At 39.1% G+C, this 19,972-nt stretch overlaps 1 protein-coding gene across 1 annotated transcript in view; it reads right to left on the bottom strand.

Moving 5' to 3' along the window:
- RAB4B (RAB4B, member RAS oncogene family) overlaps nt 1–19,972 on the bottom strand; it is a 233,910-nt gene that overhangs the window by 84,413 nt on the left and 129,525 nt on the right. Inside the window, exons 3-4 of the mRNA XM_085625782.1 lie at nt 1,420–1,500; nt 290–404 (exon numbers count right to left, since the gene is read on the bottom strand). Coding sequence (XP_085481908.1) covers nt 290–404; nt 1,420–1,500 — 196 coding nt within the window. The remainder of the gene's footprint in view (nt 1–289; nt 405–1,419; nt 1,501–19,972) is intronic.

Here is a 19,972-nt window from a genome sequence, read left to right as displayed (position 1 = left end):
ACATCATCATGCAACACATCCACCATTAGGCACACAAGGAAACACATTTATGTTCTTTCTCGCCAGCTCTTATTCACAGAAATTTGCATTGCATTGGCTTGGTCTGCATCTGTTCTGTTAAAGAGGATACCTTGCACTGTGCATGCCCATGTGTTCCCAGGTTCTAGGTCTCATGGAAGCTTGAGAAAACCTTGACCCTACACAACAGCAGAAATTACTAGAATTGTCAAAGCTCGTATCTCTACCCTACGCGGGGGTAAGGTTATTTCATCAGGTCAGATTTCCTTACCGAAAGCGCTCTTGCCCAGCCGTATCCCAGATCTGAAGCTTCACACTCTTTCCACCAACGTTCACTACTCGAGAGCCGAACTCCACGCCTATTGTGTGATTTGAATCTTGTTTAACTGAGAAGAGAAAAAGGAGGTAAGTTTTGAAGCACCACCTTCACGCTCAAGAAACAAAACAAAATTCTTAAAAATTACTGCACTTAATTTTTTTTTACATACTTTCAATAAGTCATATTTGAATCTGGCGTTGCAAAAATAAATGCTGTGGTGCAGTTGGAAACATTGTAGCTGAAAAGCAGGAACTGACAAATGAGATGGTGTATACCCACACTTTTATGTGCACTTTGACTAATGGGCAAAACTACCTACTGAGTAGCCTGGAGACCACAGAATGCAGAGATCCTGTGGCATGTATCTGTCATATAGTACATTACAGAGTATGAGATGAGCCCCCATTTCTTTTTACTCGCCGCAATTTTCAAATTGATTTGTATAAACCCTGAAATAAAAGATGTTCGCAAACCGGTTTGCCCAGGGAACCTTTAAGGTTTCGTAAAAACAAACATACCGCAATTAAGAGGAGAGTGTACTTTTTTATGGCCATGAGTATTTTCCTGAATGGCAAATATTTAATATTTTGAAACTGTAGGTACGTTTTTATTATATAGGTTAGGTTTATGTATGTCACTGTTGCACATACCCCCTACCCCTTCACTAAGTGTGCCACTGGTAACTCAGATGGCTGGCGCGTTATTGAGACTTGCTGAATTTCTTCAAAAAAAATCTTTAAAATTTCAAATGGGCAAAAAGCTAATAAGTAAAAAAAAACGCACACACACAAAAGAAGAAGATGTCCCAACTAAAAAGTGCCATTTACTCAAAATTATTGTGTGGGCGTATCCGGCTTTGCCGGAGAGTCAGACTCCGCACACTGTTTAGGTTTCATATGTTCTGCTGATAAAGTGAGAGGCTCTTCGACCACACGGAAAGTAAGAAAACACACAAGATGGTTTAAAGGGACAGAAAATAGTGACAACACCCGACAAAGAAATGTTCAAAATGTGGCTTGAAGCAAACTACGGAGAGACTGGGGGAGGGAATGCAAGACTAAAGTAAGGCATTTGTAACCTACATTTATTTTCGATAAACTGATGCAACAGGCAGGACTTGCCCGTGCCGGCACTCCCAATCACCAGGAACTTGAAGAGAAAATCTGAAAGAGACAAACATATCAAATGAACGACTAGGCCAAGTGGGCGTGGTAAAAGGCTGGACTGCACACAGTGGACTGCAATACTATAATTTTGTCTTCTTCCTAAGAGAACCCCTTCTACATAAGGTACACAACTTTGTCAACTTGTAGGATAATGTCCATTAGCGAAATCACCCAATTCCCCTGGCTAGAATACCCTTGGCTGGAGGGGTCTTTCCCTTTCTCACAGCCTTTCAGTTACCATCTATGGGGTACACCACTCCGACCTAATTCTAATTTAGTCAACTGGTGCGTACATACAAGCAGGGCTTGCCTCATTAAAAATTGATAGTTTATATAGCACGAAGAAACTCATGAAAAAAGCCTTAGGAATTGTGGGGCAATTGAAGGCCATAAAATGCAGCATGGTTGACTAAACAGGGTGTTACTGTAAAGAAAAATGATATGAAAAATTGAAAGCGAATAACGCTGCAAGGAAATTAAAATAACAGTGTATTCTTCAATGAAAAAACAATTAGGCAGCACATTCCGTGGCAACATTACATTGCTTTTTTTGTAGGTACAACAAAAATTGATACATGGATTAATCACAATACTATACAGTATCGAAAATACATTGGTTTTGCAAGAAAAAAATGTGCACATTTAGGAGATGCTATTCAAAATATTGCCTTGCCAAGACCATGGGAAAACCTTTTTTTTTATCATCACTGCCTTGCGTACTTCCCAGACTAAAACAGTTAATGTAAAACATATTCTATGCTGTACTCAACACAAGAATACAAATACACACTTATTGTAACTAAAATGTGTTTTGTTCTTTGCATCCTATTTAGATTTTACATTTATTTTTACTTTGGTTTAGTGAGTATTCCCGTGTTCACACTGAATGCCTGAGGGAGAACATATTTCAGACAGGAAAGAACTAATACGACGATATTGCATAGAAGTTCCACTTTAAAATTCAAGACATAAGACTTAAGAACTTGCAAAACGTTTGGGATTCTTCTAAACTAAGTGTCGGCTCCAAATAACCGTTGCTATGACAACGGTGCTTGTGATGAGTAAACACGAATTTGTACGGACAGTGAAACAAAAAATTTCTGATAAAGAAGCCATCATTCTTTGTGCTCTATTGAATTTAATTTAAATAGTTATTTCCAGAGGGAGGGGGGGGGGGTATTAAAAGAACTAGAATATACGGGAATGCGTGAATTCAGCAATCTCCAGCTGAAGGGAGATCAATTAAGATTTTTGGGGGAGAATCAGCATGTTTAAGTGGATTTCGGTGGATGGTGGATTACGTGACAAGTGCAAGAAATCCATATTTACGCAGAAAACCATGCCACTACTGTATCATAAAATTTAAGTGGCCCCCACTGCCCTCGGCACAAACTTTAGCAGCAACATTATCTAGGTGTGATTGGCGCAAAACGGATGAAATAGTGTGTATGCATTCTCAAAGACCCTGATCCACCTTAAATAAAAATCAATAGACAAAACCATCCTCACAAAGGCAAGGGTGATGACTTGGTCATCAATTACCCAAGTTAGTTACACATTTTCTAGACTAGTATTCCCCTGGGAAACACTTTGGAAACCATAAATATTATAGCTTCATAAGTCAACATAAAAATATTGCTGTGCTTTTGCCCTCCAGATGCATTTGTTGAACTCTCGCCACAGGTGGGCAATCTTATGTCCCCAGTACTAACAGGAGAAGATTGCTTGCATTTAGTAAACAAAAGCAACGAGGAATAGACAGTATTTGACATTGACAACCCATTGACAACAAGCATGACTGGTATGATCTGACGTAAGAGGTCAGAGGTATTATCGCCCCACCTTGAGGTAGTTCCACAGGTTGTCCTACATATTTATCCTAGAGTAGCTCAAGACAGAGGTCCCCACTGTCCTGCTTGTGAATTTTAACATCTTTACTTACAGTCTTCACTGTTCCTCATTAACTCATTTAAACAACATGTGTAAATGACAGAAAAAAATTAGCTCTGGTGGACCTGAACAGAGGCCGTGTCCCAAGTGACTCTTTAAAAGTATGTTGACCATCCAGCAGCGGGTAAGGAGAGTTGGTTGAAACTAAATTATGACAAAATTGGAAACAATTTCTTTGGCCCCTCACACCAATAAGAGCAAGGGCACCAAAAAAGGTTATAAAACCGAAACCAAAACTAAGGTTACATAAAAAATGAAAAAAATAATTACTGAAAAAATACATGCATTATATAATGCTGGGAAAGCGTAAATACATGGCCTATGCATGAAATGCTAATACAAAAAAAACAAAAACAAAAAACACTATGCACTATTGATCCTTCAGCATCCACCCCTTTGGTTTTAGGGTTTATGACACATTTGAGAATGAAATATGATTCGCATTTATATTTCAGACTTAAAAAGAAACAGCCCAAGAACAAACTGCTCTGACAGACACAGAAAGCAAAAAATGTCTCAAGATACCCCAGGCCATACGTTTCTTCAAATCAGTTACTGACTCCACCAAAGATGGCGAATTGGTTTTAAATATACCTGCTGATCCACACAAAGTCTTGGTTCCAATCTAAGAAGTATCCTCTTGAAGAGCAGACACACCAGTAGCAGTTGGCTAATCAAGAGCTTCTAGGTCAACATATTTGAAGATGTTTACTTGTGCCTCAGAATTCCATAACAGTCTCTATTCAAAATTAGTCAAACTTTTTCGAAAGCTTCAAAAATCTTCACCCGTTAACAATCAGGAATGATGTCACTCTTATGCATCCGTTATGAATATGACCAGAGGCTAAAATGCCCAACAACATAAAGTTGCCCCTTAGAAATGCATTTAATCACTCATTTTATGTAGACTTCTGCTATAGTTCACTGGTGAATCTTCTGTTACCATTAGTCATTACCATTATTTTTAATTCTCCTCACTACGTATGACCCCCCACCTTTATCCTCTATAGGAGCCTCATCACCTTTCAGGAAGATGGAGTTCCATGACTTCTCTAGAAAGCTCCAAGGACTTCACCAGCATGAAGATCAGTGGCTTCCTGCCTGCTTGTGCGCGAAGAGAAATAGGACTGTGAGGTCTGTTGCCCAAGTCTTGATGCTGTTGTAAAAGTCAGGAGTGTAATGCCAAGGACCTAGTTAACATTGACTGTATCAAAATTGAAAAAAGCTTAATATGGACATTTTTCTGTTGGGGCTCAGTCCTGATCTTATCAACATCTCCAACATGATCCATCCAAACGGGTCTGAGCTTCAATCTCCTACCCCAAATGCCTGAGAAAACTGGATATTACAACGCACATCTCACTCTGCTCACGTACTATGGGCACTGGGCGCAATTCCCATTCTCTCAGAAGACATTGTGCACAGCCTTGTGCCTCCTAGCTGTTTTTTTAAGTTTGGAACCATTTATAAACCAGTTCAAAATGAAATCAAAAGTAGGGGGGATTGGGGGTGAGAATGTGGCCTAACTGCTAGAGCGGTCGACCTCGAAACTGGGGAACTGGGTTCGAGTCTCAGCAAAATTGTTCAACATCCTGCAATTCTGGGCAAATCACCTACCTCCCCAGTGCCTAACAAAATGAATGTGCCATCTGTAACACAACTGGCGCTCATGTAAAGTGCTCTGTACCTTTGGGTCCCGTTCGCGCTATATAGAACTCCCACCCCCCACCCAAAATGCAACTCCAGTAGCAGGCACTCCAGTTAGTGACCCAAGTACAGCAATTATTTACATTTTTGTTATTTTAGAGGATATTTTACACATCTCCGGATCCCCTGATCAACTGTGAGGTTGGATTGTGGTACCCAAGTCACAACATATACCATTCAGCAAGTATTTTTCTTTTATATTCATTTTGGAACTGGCTTATAAACCACTTGCATTGCTTAGTGGTGGCCAAATTTAAACTTTCAATCAGCAACATTCAAACAACTATAAGTGTGTAATCACAGACTCTACAGCTATGGTTAAGTCATGCTTTAGCAAGAAATTTATCAATTTTTCCTAGCAACATAGGTATTTTTTGATGAGCCTGAACAAAACTCCCCAAATGTCTGGCTTAAGTCTCAGGTTCTTAGTTCGAAATTTCGTGCAGACTGGTCAAGGCGAGACAAGGGTATTTTGGATGATCCAAACCGATCATGTTCCATTTTAATTCCCATAGGAATTGATGTCATCTGTTGTTGAGCAAAATTATGGAAAATCTTGTACAAAAAACTTTGGTCAGAATGGGACAATTTTTAGCCATTCAAGATGCACATACTGTATTCTACACATAAACTAAGGAGCTTTGCTTCTCTCTCCTTCAGCCTAGGTTTCTATTGCTGAAGGGCCTTCAGCCATTGGCTAGAGACATTGTTAATCACATCTCTGATCAACCCATAGTAGTATTTTAGGTGCACGTTCTTTCTACTAGATGTTTAGGTTTAATGCATGAGGGACTACTTCATGAGGGATATTTCTTAATTGGATTTTTGTAGAGCACAATATATACTAAGAATCTTGGCACTACCAAATATTAAACTAGGCAGAAGACCGGATTGGAACTGACCGCTGAGCCCATGAGTAACCAGCGGAATTTATGGTACACATAGCCAAATTTTCATTTAGTTTCTTCTGGAATCTAGCGAGGGAAGATTTAATCTGAATAAAAGGTATAAATTGACTCCACGATCCTGCAGCAGCCACTCAAAACAACCTTCCCACAAATGTTTGTATTCCTAGTTAGGGATTGGGTACAAGGTATGAGATTACAACCGGAATACTTAGGAGGGGATGTACTTTGAAAACTTTCTAGTTAAAAAGAGAGTGCCAAAAATATTTCCAACAGTTGCATTCTGGGTCTTCTGTAGAGGAGTGCCATTATTCTTAGGAAGCCTTAAACTAATTAAATTGCAGCACTGTAGTCTAAATGGCACAAAGAAATTAGCTATTCTTATTTTGTGTGATAAGTTTAAGACTGGAAAAATCCTTATAAGTATGTGAAGGTTGAAACAGCATGGTTTGGTCGTCACTGCACAATGTTTGAGTTAAAGGCAACAATAGATTTCGGACCACATTCACTTCAGTGGGACAGTGAGGTGGCCCATGAGAAAGTTTCCCGAAGAGTGCTTTTGGAGAATGCAGGGATTTAATTTCATAATGTTACAGCCCATGCAATTTCGCATAAAATTACGTGCTTTTGATCGAACCATCAAGCTCATCTTTAGATGTTCTCTAAGACTCATCACCAGTTGTGTATTATCAGCATACATAAAGCTTGTGTCAGGGAACTCTTACAGAAGGATAGTCAACAGAAAATAAATAATTTGGTGGAAAGGGAAGAGCCCTGAGCTACTCCTCAGATAATACCTTTGGGTTCTGAAAAAAAGGGGCCAATTTGCATTACTTGGCTATAATCGATTAGAAAAAATGACATCCAGGTCATTGTGTAGCTTCCGATACCCACTTCCTCTAGTGGCTTAATGTATGGACAAGGCGAACGACAGTGTCAAAGATAGCGGACAGATCTCACAGTACCATGCCCTAGAATTGCCACTGTCTGCTATCATGCTCCTGTCATAAATCACCAATAGTTCCAGGCCAACACATAGATGAACCTTGCTTGGGGTGAGTCTAAGATGGCATTTGAATCTACAAACTACTGGAGATGCTTATCAATCAACCATTTTCTCTAACAGTTTTGCCAAGTAGAGTAACATTTTGGCTTGGTGTTAATAAGTCAGCAGATCAGCAGCTTTCAAGACACAGCATTTGTATTTTAAAAGACAAAAAGAGAACTATTCCTATTTGACTAGCCAAAAAAACATTCTCCTGTTTTGGCTGTTTGACGGTTTCCCCTTACTGTGGAAGTTGAAATAAAACCAAACTATAGTACATAAACAGCTGTGGTTCTAAAAAAGATACATCACACTTTAATAGCTATTATAAAATTCATCAGTCACTGTTCTGTTACAGGAAGGCCATAAGGCATGATTTTACATGTTGAGTTTCCAGTTATATACTGTGATCTGGTGCAGATGCCACAACTATAATAAAAAAAATAATAATATGTACGCCAAACTATTGAAATCCTCTGTATTGTACTGCATTTTAGTATTTACATAGCACTTACTAAACTTATTTGGGGCACTGAAGCACTTGCCAATTTGAGTAACAAGCTACAGCATGAAGGCTATGTGGATGTAAGAGAGTTGCCTGTTCTATGATCCTAAGTTGGAAGTGTTTCCATGTTATGTGTGATTTCCACTGAGGTGCAGTTATTGTGTTATGGGGCACAGCGCTTAGCAGTATGGTAGAGAAAGGAGTGTGAGAGACATGCAATTTATGTTTTTTACTAGGCTAACACTTTGGAGAAGTTCTACTGGTTACGTTAAGGCATTTCTTATGATTGTGGTCTACATAGCTGGTTATTGCACTGGGCTGACCAACCTGATATTTTGTTTAATGTTTTTGGTCCTGAGCAAGCATGGTTAGAAAGAGTAATGGTGAAGGGGGTCTGCTAGGGGCGGCTCTGTTACCATCATCCCATGACTGAATGGCATTTTGAGATGTAAAGAAGCAGAGAGTGTGTAGACAGCTGAAACTTGCAATGATGGATTACATTAGAGTCATCTGGTTGGCCAGCAGTATGTGGCAGACCTCATTAGTCTTCCAATCTAGTTCAGTTGGGGATGGCTGGTTTATTAGTTGGTACAGAAGTTGATGATGGACATAATCTGTAGCATATGTCTTACGTGAGTGTACAATTAAGCTATTGCTGGACGATGACCCAAGTGTTATGATATTACTGTGGGCCAGAATCGTTACATATGAATTGAAATCACCATATAATACCCAGGCTAAACATACGTCAGCCCTTCTTGGCTTACCTGGGAAGTAGTGTGCTGTTGTGTTGTTCCACATCTGTGGGTTGTAAACTGTAGACTGAAGTTGAAGGTACAATTATTTTTTCGGGTTCAATTACAAGGTTGTATGATGTAGTTATTTTGAAAATAATTAAGTACAGATGGGATTGCTTGAATTAGTCTGAGCCACTGGTAATTAATCAGGGCCACATCACATTCCATCATTATTTTGTAACTATACAATCTCTGTTGTGCACTTCAGTTATCTTGGAAATACCATGTTTTCTGAAGTGAATTTATGTTCCTGGATGCTTTGAATCTTGGCTGGTAGCGAGTTCCAGAGTTTGGCAACATGCACTGAGAAAGCAGTGACTCCTAAGGACTTCTTATGGTAAGGTGGTATGATGCTTTGCAGTGCAAGCCTGGAGCCCATTGTACTGTTGCTTGGTTACATTACTTACATTTAACTTGCAGTTACAGTGGTCCTTTTCCTGGGAGGCTCTGTAGACCATGCAGAATGCCTTGAGCACTGCCCTTCCAGCTTTAGGTAGTCAGTGGCGTGACTGAAAGACTGGAGTCATGTGATCTCTCGAGTGAAGGACTATTGTGGCAGCATTTTACATTAGATGTATTATGCGTATGATGGATCTGGGCATGCCAAGGTACAGATTGTTGGTACAGTCAAGCTTGGAGATTACAGGAGTAGGGAGGGCTTGTACTTTTTGTTAGTATTTAAGATACAGGAAGATGCAAAACAATGTTTTCATTGTGCAAAATGCGATCTCTGAGACGTTGGTGACTGATCGATCTGAATCCATAAATATCCATCAACCATCTGTTTATAGCAAAAACATATTTTTCAAGTTTTTAAATTTACAAGTATTCCTGGTCATCCATTTTTAGAATGATTTGCATGTTATCTGCATAGTTGTAACATGTGTGGTTGGATGATTTAATCAGGTTTGATCAGGGTGTTAAGTAGATATTGTATAACAGCGGGGATAAGTGGGTGTAAGGTGCGGATGCAAAAGGTGGTAGGTAAAAAAGGCTTTGTCAGTCTCTGAAATATAAAACATTCCATTTTAGAGCATTTGTTTCATTTTTTTTATTCATCATCGCCAAGAATAACATTTAACAGTACATTTCAATATATAATTTCATCAAACCAATTATACAACCATATCGATCAAGGGTAATAGAAGAAAGTATACAGAGATAAAGCATATTTAACCCCCAAAACAATGATCTCCGATCGGGTTAGCGAATTGCCACAAACAAGCAAAAGGAGGCCACTTCATTATTTTAATCATTTTCAAGTCTATCTTTCCAATAGATAATAGGGGCCCTTATCCGCTTCCCAATTTGCTTTGCCTTCCATCCTTTATCATACAACGCTTTTTCTAATATATATATATATATATATATATATATATATATATATATATATATATATATATATACAGCTAATAATCGTGACAGCCATTGTTGGAAAGTTGGCGGATTAGGATCTTTCCACATTGCTGCGACACATAGTCGACATAAAATCATTGCTATATATACAAACTCATATTGGGGTATTTCTACACCATCCATGGTTACCCCCGAAACCATAACTTCATTAGTCAGACTAATTTAAATCCCAAGTCCACTGTCCAAAAATTGTTCTATTGAGTTCTTAAATAAATCCAAGGCGGGGCATGCCGCGAACATATGTATAATATCCGCCTGTGCTGCCTGACATCTAGGGCATACCACTCCCGTTGTTCCTCCCCATTGAGCAATTCTATGTGGCGTATAATAGAGCTCATACATGGTCTTATATTGCTGTGTTTGTAGAGTAGCTACTCTTAACACTGAGTTTGATAACTTGATTGCTTTTTCGACCTCGTTGCCAGATAAATTCAGTTTGTTGTTTCATTTATCAATAACTTTTCCACAATCATCCACCTGATCAATTCTCCATATATCTGGGAGATTAAACAGCCTTCCTTATCCCTTAGGGATTACATGATTTCAACTCTTATAATTAGTGTCCCCTCCCTGTTTTTTTTAACAAAACCATCAATCAATCAATCGCATTTTTAAAGCGCGCTACTCACCCATCAAGGGTCTCAAGGCGCTGGGAGGGGGGGGGTCAGTGCTCGAAGAGCCAGGTCTTGAGCTGCCTTCTGAAGGAGAGGTGGTCAGGTATGGCGCAAAGGTGGCTGGGCAGAGAGTTCCAGGTCTTCGCTGCTAGAAAAGAGAAGGATCTTCCTCCGGCGGTGGCTTTGCGGATGCGGGGTACGGCTGCCAGGGCCTGTCCGGTGGAGCGCAGAGTGCGCGGGGGAGTGTAGAAGGAGACGCGGTTGTTGCTGAGTTTGGGTCCGAGGTTGTGAAGGGCTTTGTGTGCGTGGGTGAGTAGTCGGAAGGTGATCCGCTTGTTGACGGGTAGCCAATGGAGTTTTTTCAGGTGTCCGGAGATGTGGTGGTGGCGAGGGATGTCCAGGATGAGTCTTGCGGCAGCGCTCTGGATCCGTTGTTTCCTCTGCAGCTTGGTGGTGATGCCGGCGTACAGGGTGTTCCCGTAGTCCAAGCGGCTGGTGACGAGGGCGTGGGTGACGGTCTTCCTGGTGTCGGTGGGGATCCAGCGGAAGATCTTGCGGAGTATGCGGAGGGTGTTGAAACTGCCGAGGTCACCGAGTTCACCTGTCTGGTCATGGTGAGGGAAGAGTCCAGGATGAAGCCGAGGTTGCGCGCGTGGTCGGTGGGTTGGGGAGTGCTGCCTAGGGCGGGGGGCCACCAGGAGTCATCCCATGCGGTGGGAGTGGGGCCGAGGATGAGGACCTCCGTTTTGTCTGTGTTCAGTTTCAGACGGCTGTCTGTCATCCAGTTCGCCACTTCCTTCATTCCTTCATGTAGTCTGGTCCTAGCTGATGTGGGGTTGTTAGTGAGGGATAAGATGAGCTGGGTGTCGTCGGCGTATGATACAAGGTCGAGTCCGTGTTTGCGTGCGATGTTCGCCAGGGGGGTCATGTAGACGTTGAACAGATCTTATTTGCAGGTATTTGAAGAAATCCTTTCGATCTAAACTATATAACTGTTGTACTTGATCAAAAGGTATAAAACCAATTATGCCCACAAGATCGCCTATTATTCTTACCCCCATCGTATCCCATCTCTTCATAACTTGGTCATGAAACACTGCTGGTAACAGCTGATTATTAAATAACGGAGTATAGTAATTCATCCTCCCCATTTTCATTTTTTTCCTGACAGCTGACCATACTGCCATTGCTGCCCCCAAAGTCTTAAATTTAACTTTTTTATAATAGCTACCTTCGTTAAACGAGAGAAGCCACTTATTAGAGTCCTTGATCTTTAGTGCATTTTTAATATTAACACGCTTAATGAGTATAGTAAGCTAAAAGGTTTGGAAATAAACTCTGTTAAAACAAAATGCTTCAAAAATAATATAACGTTGAATGGAGTGACTCTAGAGTGTGTCTCTAATTTAGTTTATCTGGGGGTAACCATTGATTCAAAACTTTCATGGAACCAACAGATAAAGAAATCAAAATAAATTTTACTGCAAAACTCAGCTCCAGTCATAAAAAACACAATATGCGACTATGACAAAGGCAGTTACGCCAGCTTTGGAAGTTTATAAGTCCAGAGCGCAAACCGCTGCTCTGTATGGTTCAGAGCCGGGTTGAACAGATTCTGGGAAAACCCGAGTCTGCTGACGCCTGACTCAAAGCGGGAAATTAAAACCATTTACTGGAATTTTATTTGGCACAGAGTCACTTTAAATAGTACATCAGGAACTCTTACAACCCAATATCTGATGTTCAAAACAACTCCCTATTTCGAGTCATTGTGAATGAAATGGAACCCCAACTGACAAAAATATTATATCTGAAATTCAGATGAGGTACGCTCCAGATAAAGGCTTTTAAATCAAAATGGGGACAGCAACAGGATGGGGACAAAGATTGCAAGTGCATGCTATGCCATTTAGGAGCTAGGGAGTATATCACACACGTCCTATTCTTCTGCCCTGCATATGTACATGCCAGAAGAAAAAGGGTAAAACCCTTGGGCAGAAGTTTGAACGTTGGAAAACACACTGAAATGTTGCGTATACTAAAAACTGATACCTCCAAACTTTTTGGGTTTGGCGTGAGCAGATTTTTACTGACCACCAATTTCATAAGGAGAAAGAAAGGGCTCAAATTTTAAAACCAATATATATTACTTTGACAGGGGTTGATCCTTGCATTAGTGTTCAAGCACCAGGATGTGTACCACAAAAGATGAATTCTTGAAGGTTAAACTTATGGAGCTTTAACTAGAATGTATTCTTCGGTATCATCGAAGCATTTTTAATAGTGTCGTTTTAAAGAAGCCCATATAAATTTGCACTTGGCACTTTATGGAATATATCGCTAAATATTGTAAATAGGGAACAAAGCCTCTGTGACAAAATTAAATGAAGACTCCCATCTGGGTAAATATAGCGTACCGTCACATAATTATGCTGGTGTTAACTGTAAATAATAAGAGGATTAATGTATTGTATGTGTTTTTAGCAATGATTTATAGTATTTTAATTATGCTTTGATGATTCTGTGAATCAAATAAGTTCATTTGAATTGAATATTGTGAGACGATGAACTCTTTGTAGTAGTGCCTAGTGGTTAACAATGTCAATTGCAGCTGCTAAATCCGAACACAACGGGCGGCCTTATCGCCCTTGTCCATTGGGAGTCCAAATGGTTATAATGGCTGAGTCTGTGCCTCTGCCTTGTCTGCAGGCGAACTCTGGGTCTGGCAATAAGTAATTTCCTTCTACAAAATTTGAAAGTGGAGTAAACACTGCGCTTTCAACCATATTTCCTGAGAATTGTCCCCTTGATACAAGCCTTTAGTTTGCTGGGTTGGATGGGTCAAGGTTTTTCTTCTGAGGAGTGGTCTAATTTTATGTTGGTTGGTCCATCCATTGGAGTGTTGTCAGTGTTTTCCTTAAGGCAATTCTCTATCTTTCTAATTTCTGAGACTCGAGGAGATTTTGTCGAGGAGCCTTGTGATTGTGTCGTTTTAGTGTTTTGACATTCTGGATTGCCGAAATCTTCTAGAATCTTGTGTATTTCTTTATAAGGGCAGCGGGCTTCAGTTATGGGGAGTAATAAGTACTTTTGTGGTTCTGATGGTTCTTCTGTAGGCTCTGTTATAGTGACAGAGTGATTTTGTCTTGTTCATTTCTTGATTTTCTCCACTTGCACTATGGTACATTGAGTTATGTTTTCATTCTTTTGATATTATTAATCCATCTGGGCTTCTTTTTGTGGCTAACAGTGGGTGTGGTCTTTGTTGCTGTCCATTTGCCAAGGGCAGTGGAGCTCCAGTTGTAGAATGTGCATTTGTCTAGACTCTGTATACTTAATGGGGTTCTTTCGTGGTGGGAGAAGTGTCTGCGGAGGTCTAGCTTTTCTATTGTATGCCTGAGCATCTGTTGATGTTGGTTTTTGGTACTTAAGTTGATGATGATTGGTGTGTTTATCTATAAGGTGAAGATGTTGTGGGCGCCCCAGCTTTCAGTGGAGTTCTCTGTAAGAGTAGCCTGTCCCAACAGGGAAAATATAACATCTAGTGTGCATCCAGCAGAGTGAGTTGTGCTGGAAACAATTGTTTGGAGGTCGAAGGTCTCAATGTTTGTTGCGATGGTTGTGGTTAGTGTCAAACTAAATGTTAAGGCCTCTTGGAATGGACAGGGTTTGGTGGATGGTCACTAAATCTAAATCTGAAAAGAAGTCTTTAGAGTTTGAAGGGTGGTGGCCCATACATTAGGAGGAAAAAGTAAGCGATAACTGGAGTGGGTCAACATCTTATGATAAAGGATTTGTAGCCATCCAGGGTGTGGGATTCGAAGTGTTACTTTTAGGAATTTATAATGGATGATGGCTAGGCCTCCTCCAATCTTGCCAATATGATGTTTCTTGATGATGCAAAATTCTGGTGGGATGACTTTTTGGCACGTGGGTCTAAAGACTTTGCTGAGCTATGTTTCTGTAATGAAGCGGACAACTGGTGTGATATCTGAGAGAAGATAAAAAAATGGAGAAACAATTTTTGTTCATGAACCTTGCATTGAAGAGTAAGCATTTTAGTTGCTGAGAGAGAAGCTTCCTATTCATGTTGTGGTAATTTGAGGGGGATATGTGGGGAAGTATGGAAGGAGGACCCATCAACATCCATCGCTCTGGATGGATAGGAATCTGCTCGAGTTGAATCCTATGAGGATTGTTTTTCCATGAAAGGTTGTGTAAGGCTGTAGACTTTATGTCCCGGTAGTTTTGAGGGTTGATGGATATTGTTCTGAAATGATCATGGGCTTCTCTCTAAAAGGAAGGTTTTTTTTAGTAAGGTATGTACGTGAGCTGATTTCTATTGCGTGGATAGAGAGTTCTAAAGCAGTGTATTAGTTATGGAAAGAGAGAGACTTGCAGTGCAGGAAATTGAAGTGTTTGAGCAAGCGGATATTAGGGAGACCTAAAGGGGGACCATACGCTATACCGGGGACAGCAGCACAAATGTGTAGATATTAAAGGTGGGTCTGGAAAGGTTTGTGGATCGGTGCTAAAAATGATACATGCCGACTAGAAATAATTATTCTCTAATTTGGGAGTACAAGATCTTTTTGGATGCCAAGTCAGGGGAATGATTGTTTCATACTTAGTTACTTAAAGAAGGTTTTCTCAAACGTTCCAGGGTGGTGAACCTTTTCATTGGAAGCCCATGTGGAAATGTGATTGCGACTGTAATTTGATTATTCAGGGTACACCAAGGCATGGTAGTATGTCAGTTGAGCAAGACAGGTCAGTTTGACTGTATAGTTGTATTGAGAATTCTGTTTATATGCTAGAGACTGATTAAGCATCTTCGTAGCAGCTAACTTGGAAATGTATTTTCTGCTTTTACCTTACTTGGCACAAAGCCTGCCAGCAACAACTACCCAATATAAAATCTTTATTTGCATTCCTCTTCCTGTGTAACAGATGGAACACAATGTTTAAGATGTACCAGATAACAAGAGTGGTCTCCTGAGCTAAGTACATAATAAGATTTACTTGGCAGACTATGTACATAAACTAGTGTTTCTCTTGATCTAACTGGACTAGAAGAACGACCGTGGTGAAAAACTACTTCAGCAGTCAAAGCGCTATCTGTTCCTAACAATTAGACAATTCAGTTAGTAAGCACCTAGCTGCTTCTAAAGTTGTTCACAAGCATGGTAAAAATTTGACCTTTCCCTTTGTAGCCTCCTTTGGCTAGAGCAATCTGTGGCAGGTCATTAACTGTAGTCCAAACAAGATACTCTTGGAAAGTTTTTAGTGCCTAAATTTTTCATTTATGTTTTGTTTTTTTCCAATCTCCACCATTTCCACTCCAAGCCTGATTCATTAATACAGTTAGCTTAACCCGTGTTAGCAACATGTATAACAAAATACAGATTAATATTAATTTTCCCCACTACATTTATTTGTGATCCATATGTTCCACGTTGTGTTCAACTTTAATAGCCAATATCTATACTGAAAACCAAGCAAGAGGTAAATGGAGGACAATACTGCATTATACATGAACGTCCAGCGGTTGCCATTTTTCAGGTGTGGCTATAGTCTCAAACCATTCTATACTGATTTACTACACCCCTGTAACTTGCAGCGAGTTAACACCAATCACTGAAGTAAGGATATTAACTGTCTTTGAGGGAGTGGAGATAAATCATATTTGTGGCACTCTGTTTCCCAAAGAAAAGGCAGAGCAAGAGCAGAACTGGCTCCATCTCTACCGATAGTGTCCAACAACACAAATACAATGACTGGTTCATAGGGATCAATGACTACACCAAATGGATATTTTCATTCCTATTTAAATGCCAGATAGCAAATATTTATCGCGCCCCTAAAGGATACATGTCTTGTAAAATTCCACATCTAGATTCACCAAATCATATCCACGGAATTCTCATTCAAGACATTAAAAAATAGGCTATATTGGTGCAGTTTTTAACCGCTGTAAGGATAGATTCGTTAACAGGGATAAATGTGTGGTCATGCAAAACACAATGAACACCCAAATAAACTATAAGTTGTTGATATTCACAAAACTTTTGTAGTAGTACCCCACGTTTGAAATGCAGGTATAAATTCAGAAAAGTGCCTTTTCTTGTAGTTAAGTAAAGAGATTTCATTCCGATAAAGGCCTGTGAGGAAGACAGGGGTGTGGTCACAAGAGGTGCTGGTACATTGAATAAGTGTTTGGAAAGTTTATTTTGATGCTGGCAGCCAACATGTAAGCATTTCTTTTCAAGACTTGAGAAATGCCAAGGACATGCCTACATAATTTCAGGCATGTTTACATGTCATGGAGCCCAAGTCACTTAAACAGACAGAAACAAAACTAGGCAAAGACAACAGATCTTTGTAATAGAGGAAACCCTTTCGCATGCTGAAAATTGGGTGCGTTTTAGGCACAGCTTTGTCAGGTTGTGTGTGGGAAGAGAGGTACTGCACTTGCTATAAGCACAGTTACTGTAAATGCCCTAAAATTGCCAGAGATTGCTGAGGATTCTAGATATTGGAATGTGCAAATGTAGCCATAAAAACGAGATTAACCTAATAAGGCAAGTACCAAAGAGATCTATAGAGTTCTTTTACAAAAGTCATAATACAATAAACATCAAAATTCATCATAAAAACCTGATTTCATAGAACTGGAATTGAAACCACTACAGTAAAAACTATGTGCCTAAGACCAATCCATAAAACCAAACTAATATAAAAATTATTCATAAATATACATAAAATCCCTTTAAAATGTGTAACCAACTTGCTTTATAAAGGCTAAAAGTACCTGAAAATAATCTGTTTGTAAACGACTATATACTGAAAGTGACCTTGGATAATGTTATCTTATGGGAAGAATATCACCCACTTTATAGAAAGGTGTGGAGATCTTCTGTGTTATTGAGACCGCCCGGATATTTCGAATCAAACTGGAGTATATAACTAGTTTCCAGGCGCCTCAAGTTGGCCTATCTATCTCCTCCTCTTTTTGTAATGGGAATAGCTTTGATAACATAATATTTAAGATGCCTGGGGTTGCTATCATGCACACTTTGGAAATGTCTGGCAACCGGATAATTTTGATCCTTGTTAGTTATTGCCAGGATATGTTGCAGGATATGCTTATGGACAGCTAATTTGGTACTTCCTATATATTTTAGATGGCAACTGCATTCTAAAACGTAAACAGAAAATTCAGTTTTACATGTTTAAATGTTGTTTAATTTCTCTCACTTTAGCAGAGAAAGCAGTTATATAGGTTTTTACATTTGTACCAATTTGGCAGGCTTTAAATGATAAACCTTTTTAAAAAAAACTTCCTTGTTGTTAGCCACATATTCTTACGACATTCCTCTTGACGGTTACTGTCTAGCATATTACCCATTCTCATGGTTATTCTGAATGTGATAGATGGATTAGAAGGCATCTGGCTACCTATCACCGGATCATCTTGGATAAAGTGCCAGTTGCGTCTTACTATACTTCTCAGCTGTTGTGTGTGTATATATGTATGTATGTATATATATATATATATATATATATATATATATATTCACTGAAAAAACCATGGGTTTCACACACGTTATAGTTAGGACTTAGCATTTAAAAAACCTTAGAAATTCAGTGAAAAAACCATAGGTTTCACACACGTTATAGTTAGGAATTAGCATTTAAAAAACCTTAGAAATTCAGTGAAAAAAACCATAGGTTTCACACATGTTATAGTTAGCTGGACATTTTACTCGTAAAAAACCATTGAAATTGCCCCGTTATAGTTAGTTCAGCTAACTATAACTCGCGCGCCCGCAATGCACTGCTGATGACGTCACATATTACATCACTCATGACATGGTCAGTGACATCACTCATGACATCACTGATGACATCTCAAATGACATCACTGATGACATCATCCAGTGAATGTGTGTTTTTCTGAAAATTAAATATGTTTTATATATGTATATCTCAAGGTCGATGAAAGAATAAATGGGTATATTACTGTCTAAATGGATGATTTCTTATTGAAAAATTGATTGTGTAACTGACTGATTAAGTGTATCATAGTGAATACATGGCTTAGTGAGTAATGTTTAAATATATAAATATCTGTATCAGTCTCTCACTTTGTGTATAAGTGGCTGCATGGGTTGGTGAGTATCTACATGGGTGTCTATATAGGATATTAGTTGGTTTTTTGAGTATCAGTCTGAGTGTCTGCATGGTTCGGTGGGGGGTATTACGTAGTGCATAGGTGCATGAATGATTGACTCACTGTTTGTATGTGTTGATCAGAGCATGTGTGCAGGACTGCATGGGTGGATGAGTGTGTGTATGGGTGTGTTAGTGAGTGAATGACTGTCTCAATAGTGTCTTTATGAGTAACTACATATGTTTTAAACTAGTATATGTGACTATTGGTGTAAATAAGTGAGTATATGTGAGAGTGAGACATTGGAAGAGTTCCTGTATGAATAAGTATGTGTTTCTATAAGTGATTGTTTAAAAGACTAAGTATGTGTAAGTTTCCGTAGAAGTAAGTGTGGTGGTGTGTGAATAACTGTATATGCAAGTAAATGTATGTTTTATTCTTTATTAGCATGGGTGACTATGTGTGTGAGTAGCTCTATGGATAAGTGGCATTGTGTAACAGGATGTATAGGTGTATGAGTACATATGATAAGTGAGTACATGTATGAGTGACTGTATTGAACTGTTGGTGAATGAATGGATGTGTATGTGGATCTTAGAATTACTGAAGAGGTTGTTGTAACTGTTACTGGTATGTCCATTCTTTTGTAAATTTTAGTCTCTATTTTTGTATGTGTGTATCAAAGGTTATATTAGGGTGAGAGGAGGTCTGCCACTCTATCACAAGGATGATGTCATCAGTGATGTCATTTGAGATGTCATCAGTGATGTCATGAGTGATGTCACTGACCATGTCATGAGTGATGTAATATGTGACGTCATCAGCAGTGCATTGCGGGCGCGCGAGTTATAGTTAGCTGAACTAACTATAACGGGGCAATTTCAATGGTTTTTTACGAGTAAAATGTCCAGCTAACTATAACATGTGTGAAACGTATGGTTTTTTTCACTGAATTTCTAAGGTTTTTTAAATGCTAATTCCTAACTATAACGTGTGTGAAACCTATGGTTTTTTCACTGAATTTCTAAGGTTTTTTAAATGCTAAGTCCTAACTATAACGTGTGTGAAACCCATGGTTTTTTCAGTGAATTTGCAAGGTTTTTTAAATGCTAATTTTTTTTTTCTTCTATTTTTTCTAACATATTTTTATTTTAATTTTCTTACCTTTTATAAAGACTATGATTAAATTTTTAAAATTCTTTAATATGTTTTTTTTAATATATTTTTTAAAATAAACATGTAAAATTTATTAGCAGTACTTTTTTTCTATTTTTTTTTATTATTTTTTTAGTACGCGTACCGTAAGCTTACGGTAAGCGTACGGTTTACGCAACGCCCGTAATTTCCCTACGCTGCT

The sequence above is a fragment of the Triturus cristatus genome, chromosome 9 (assembly GCF_964204655.1).
Source record: "Triturus cristatus chromosome 9, aTriCri1.1, whole genome shotgun sequence".
Lineage (NCBI taxonomy): Eukaryota > Metazoa > Chordata > Amphibia > Caudata > Salamandridae > Triturus > Triturus cristatus.
This window is presented reverse-complemented; position numbering and strand designations above follow the sequence as displayed.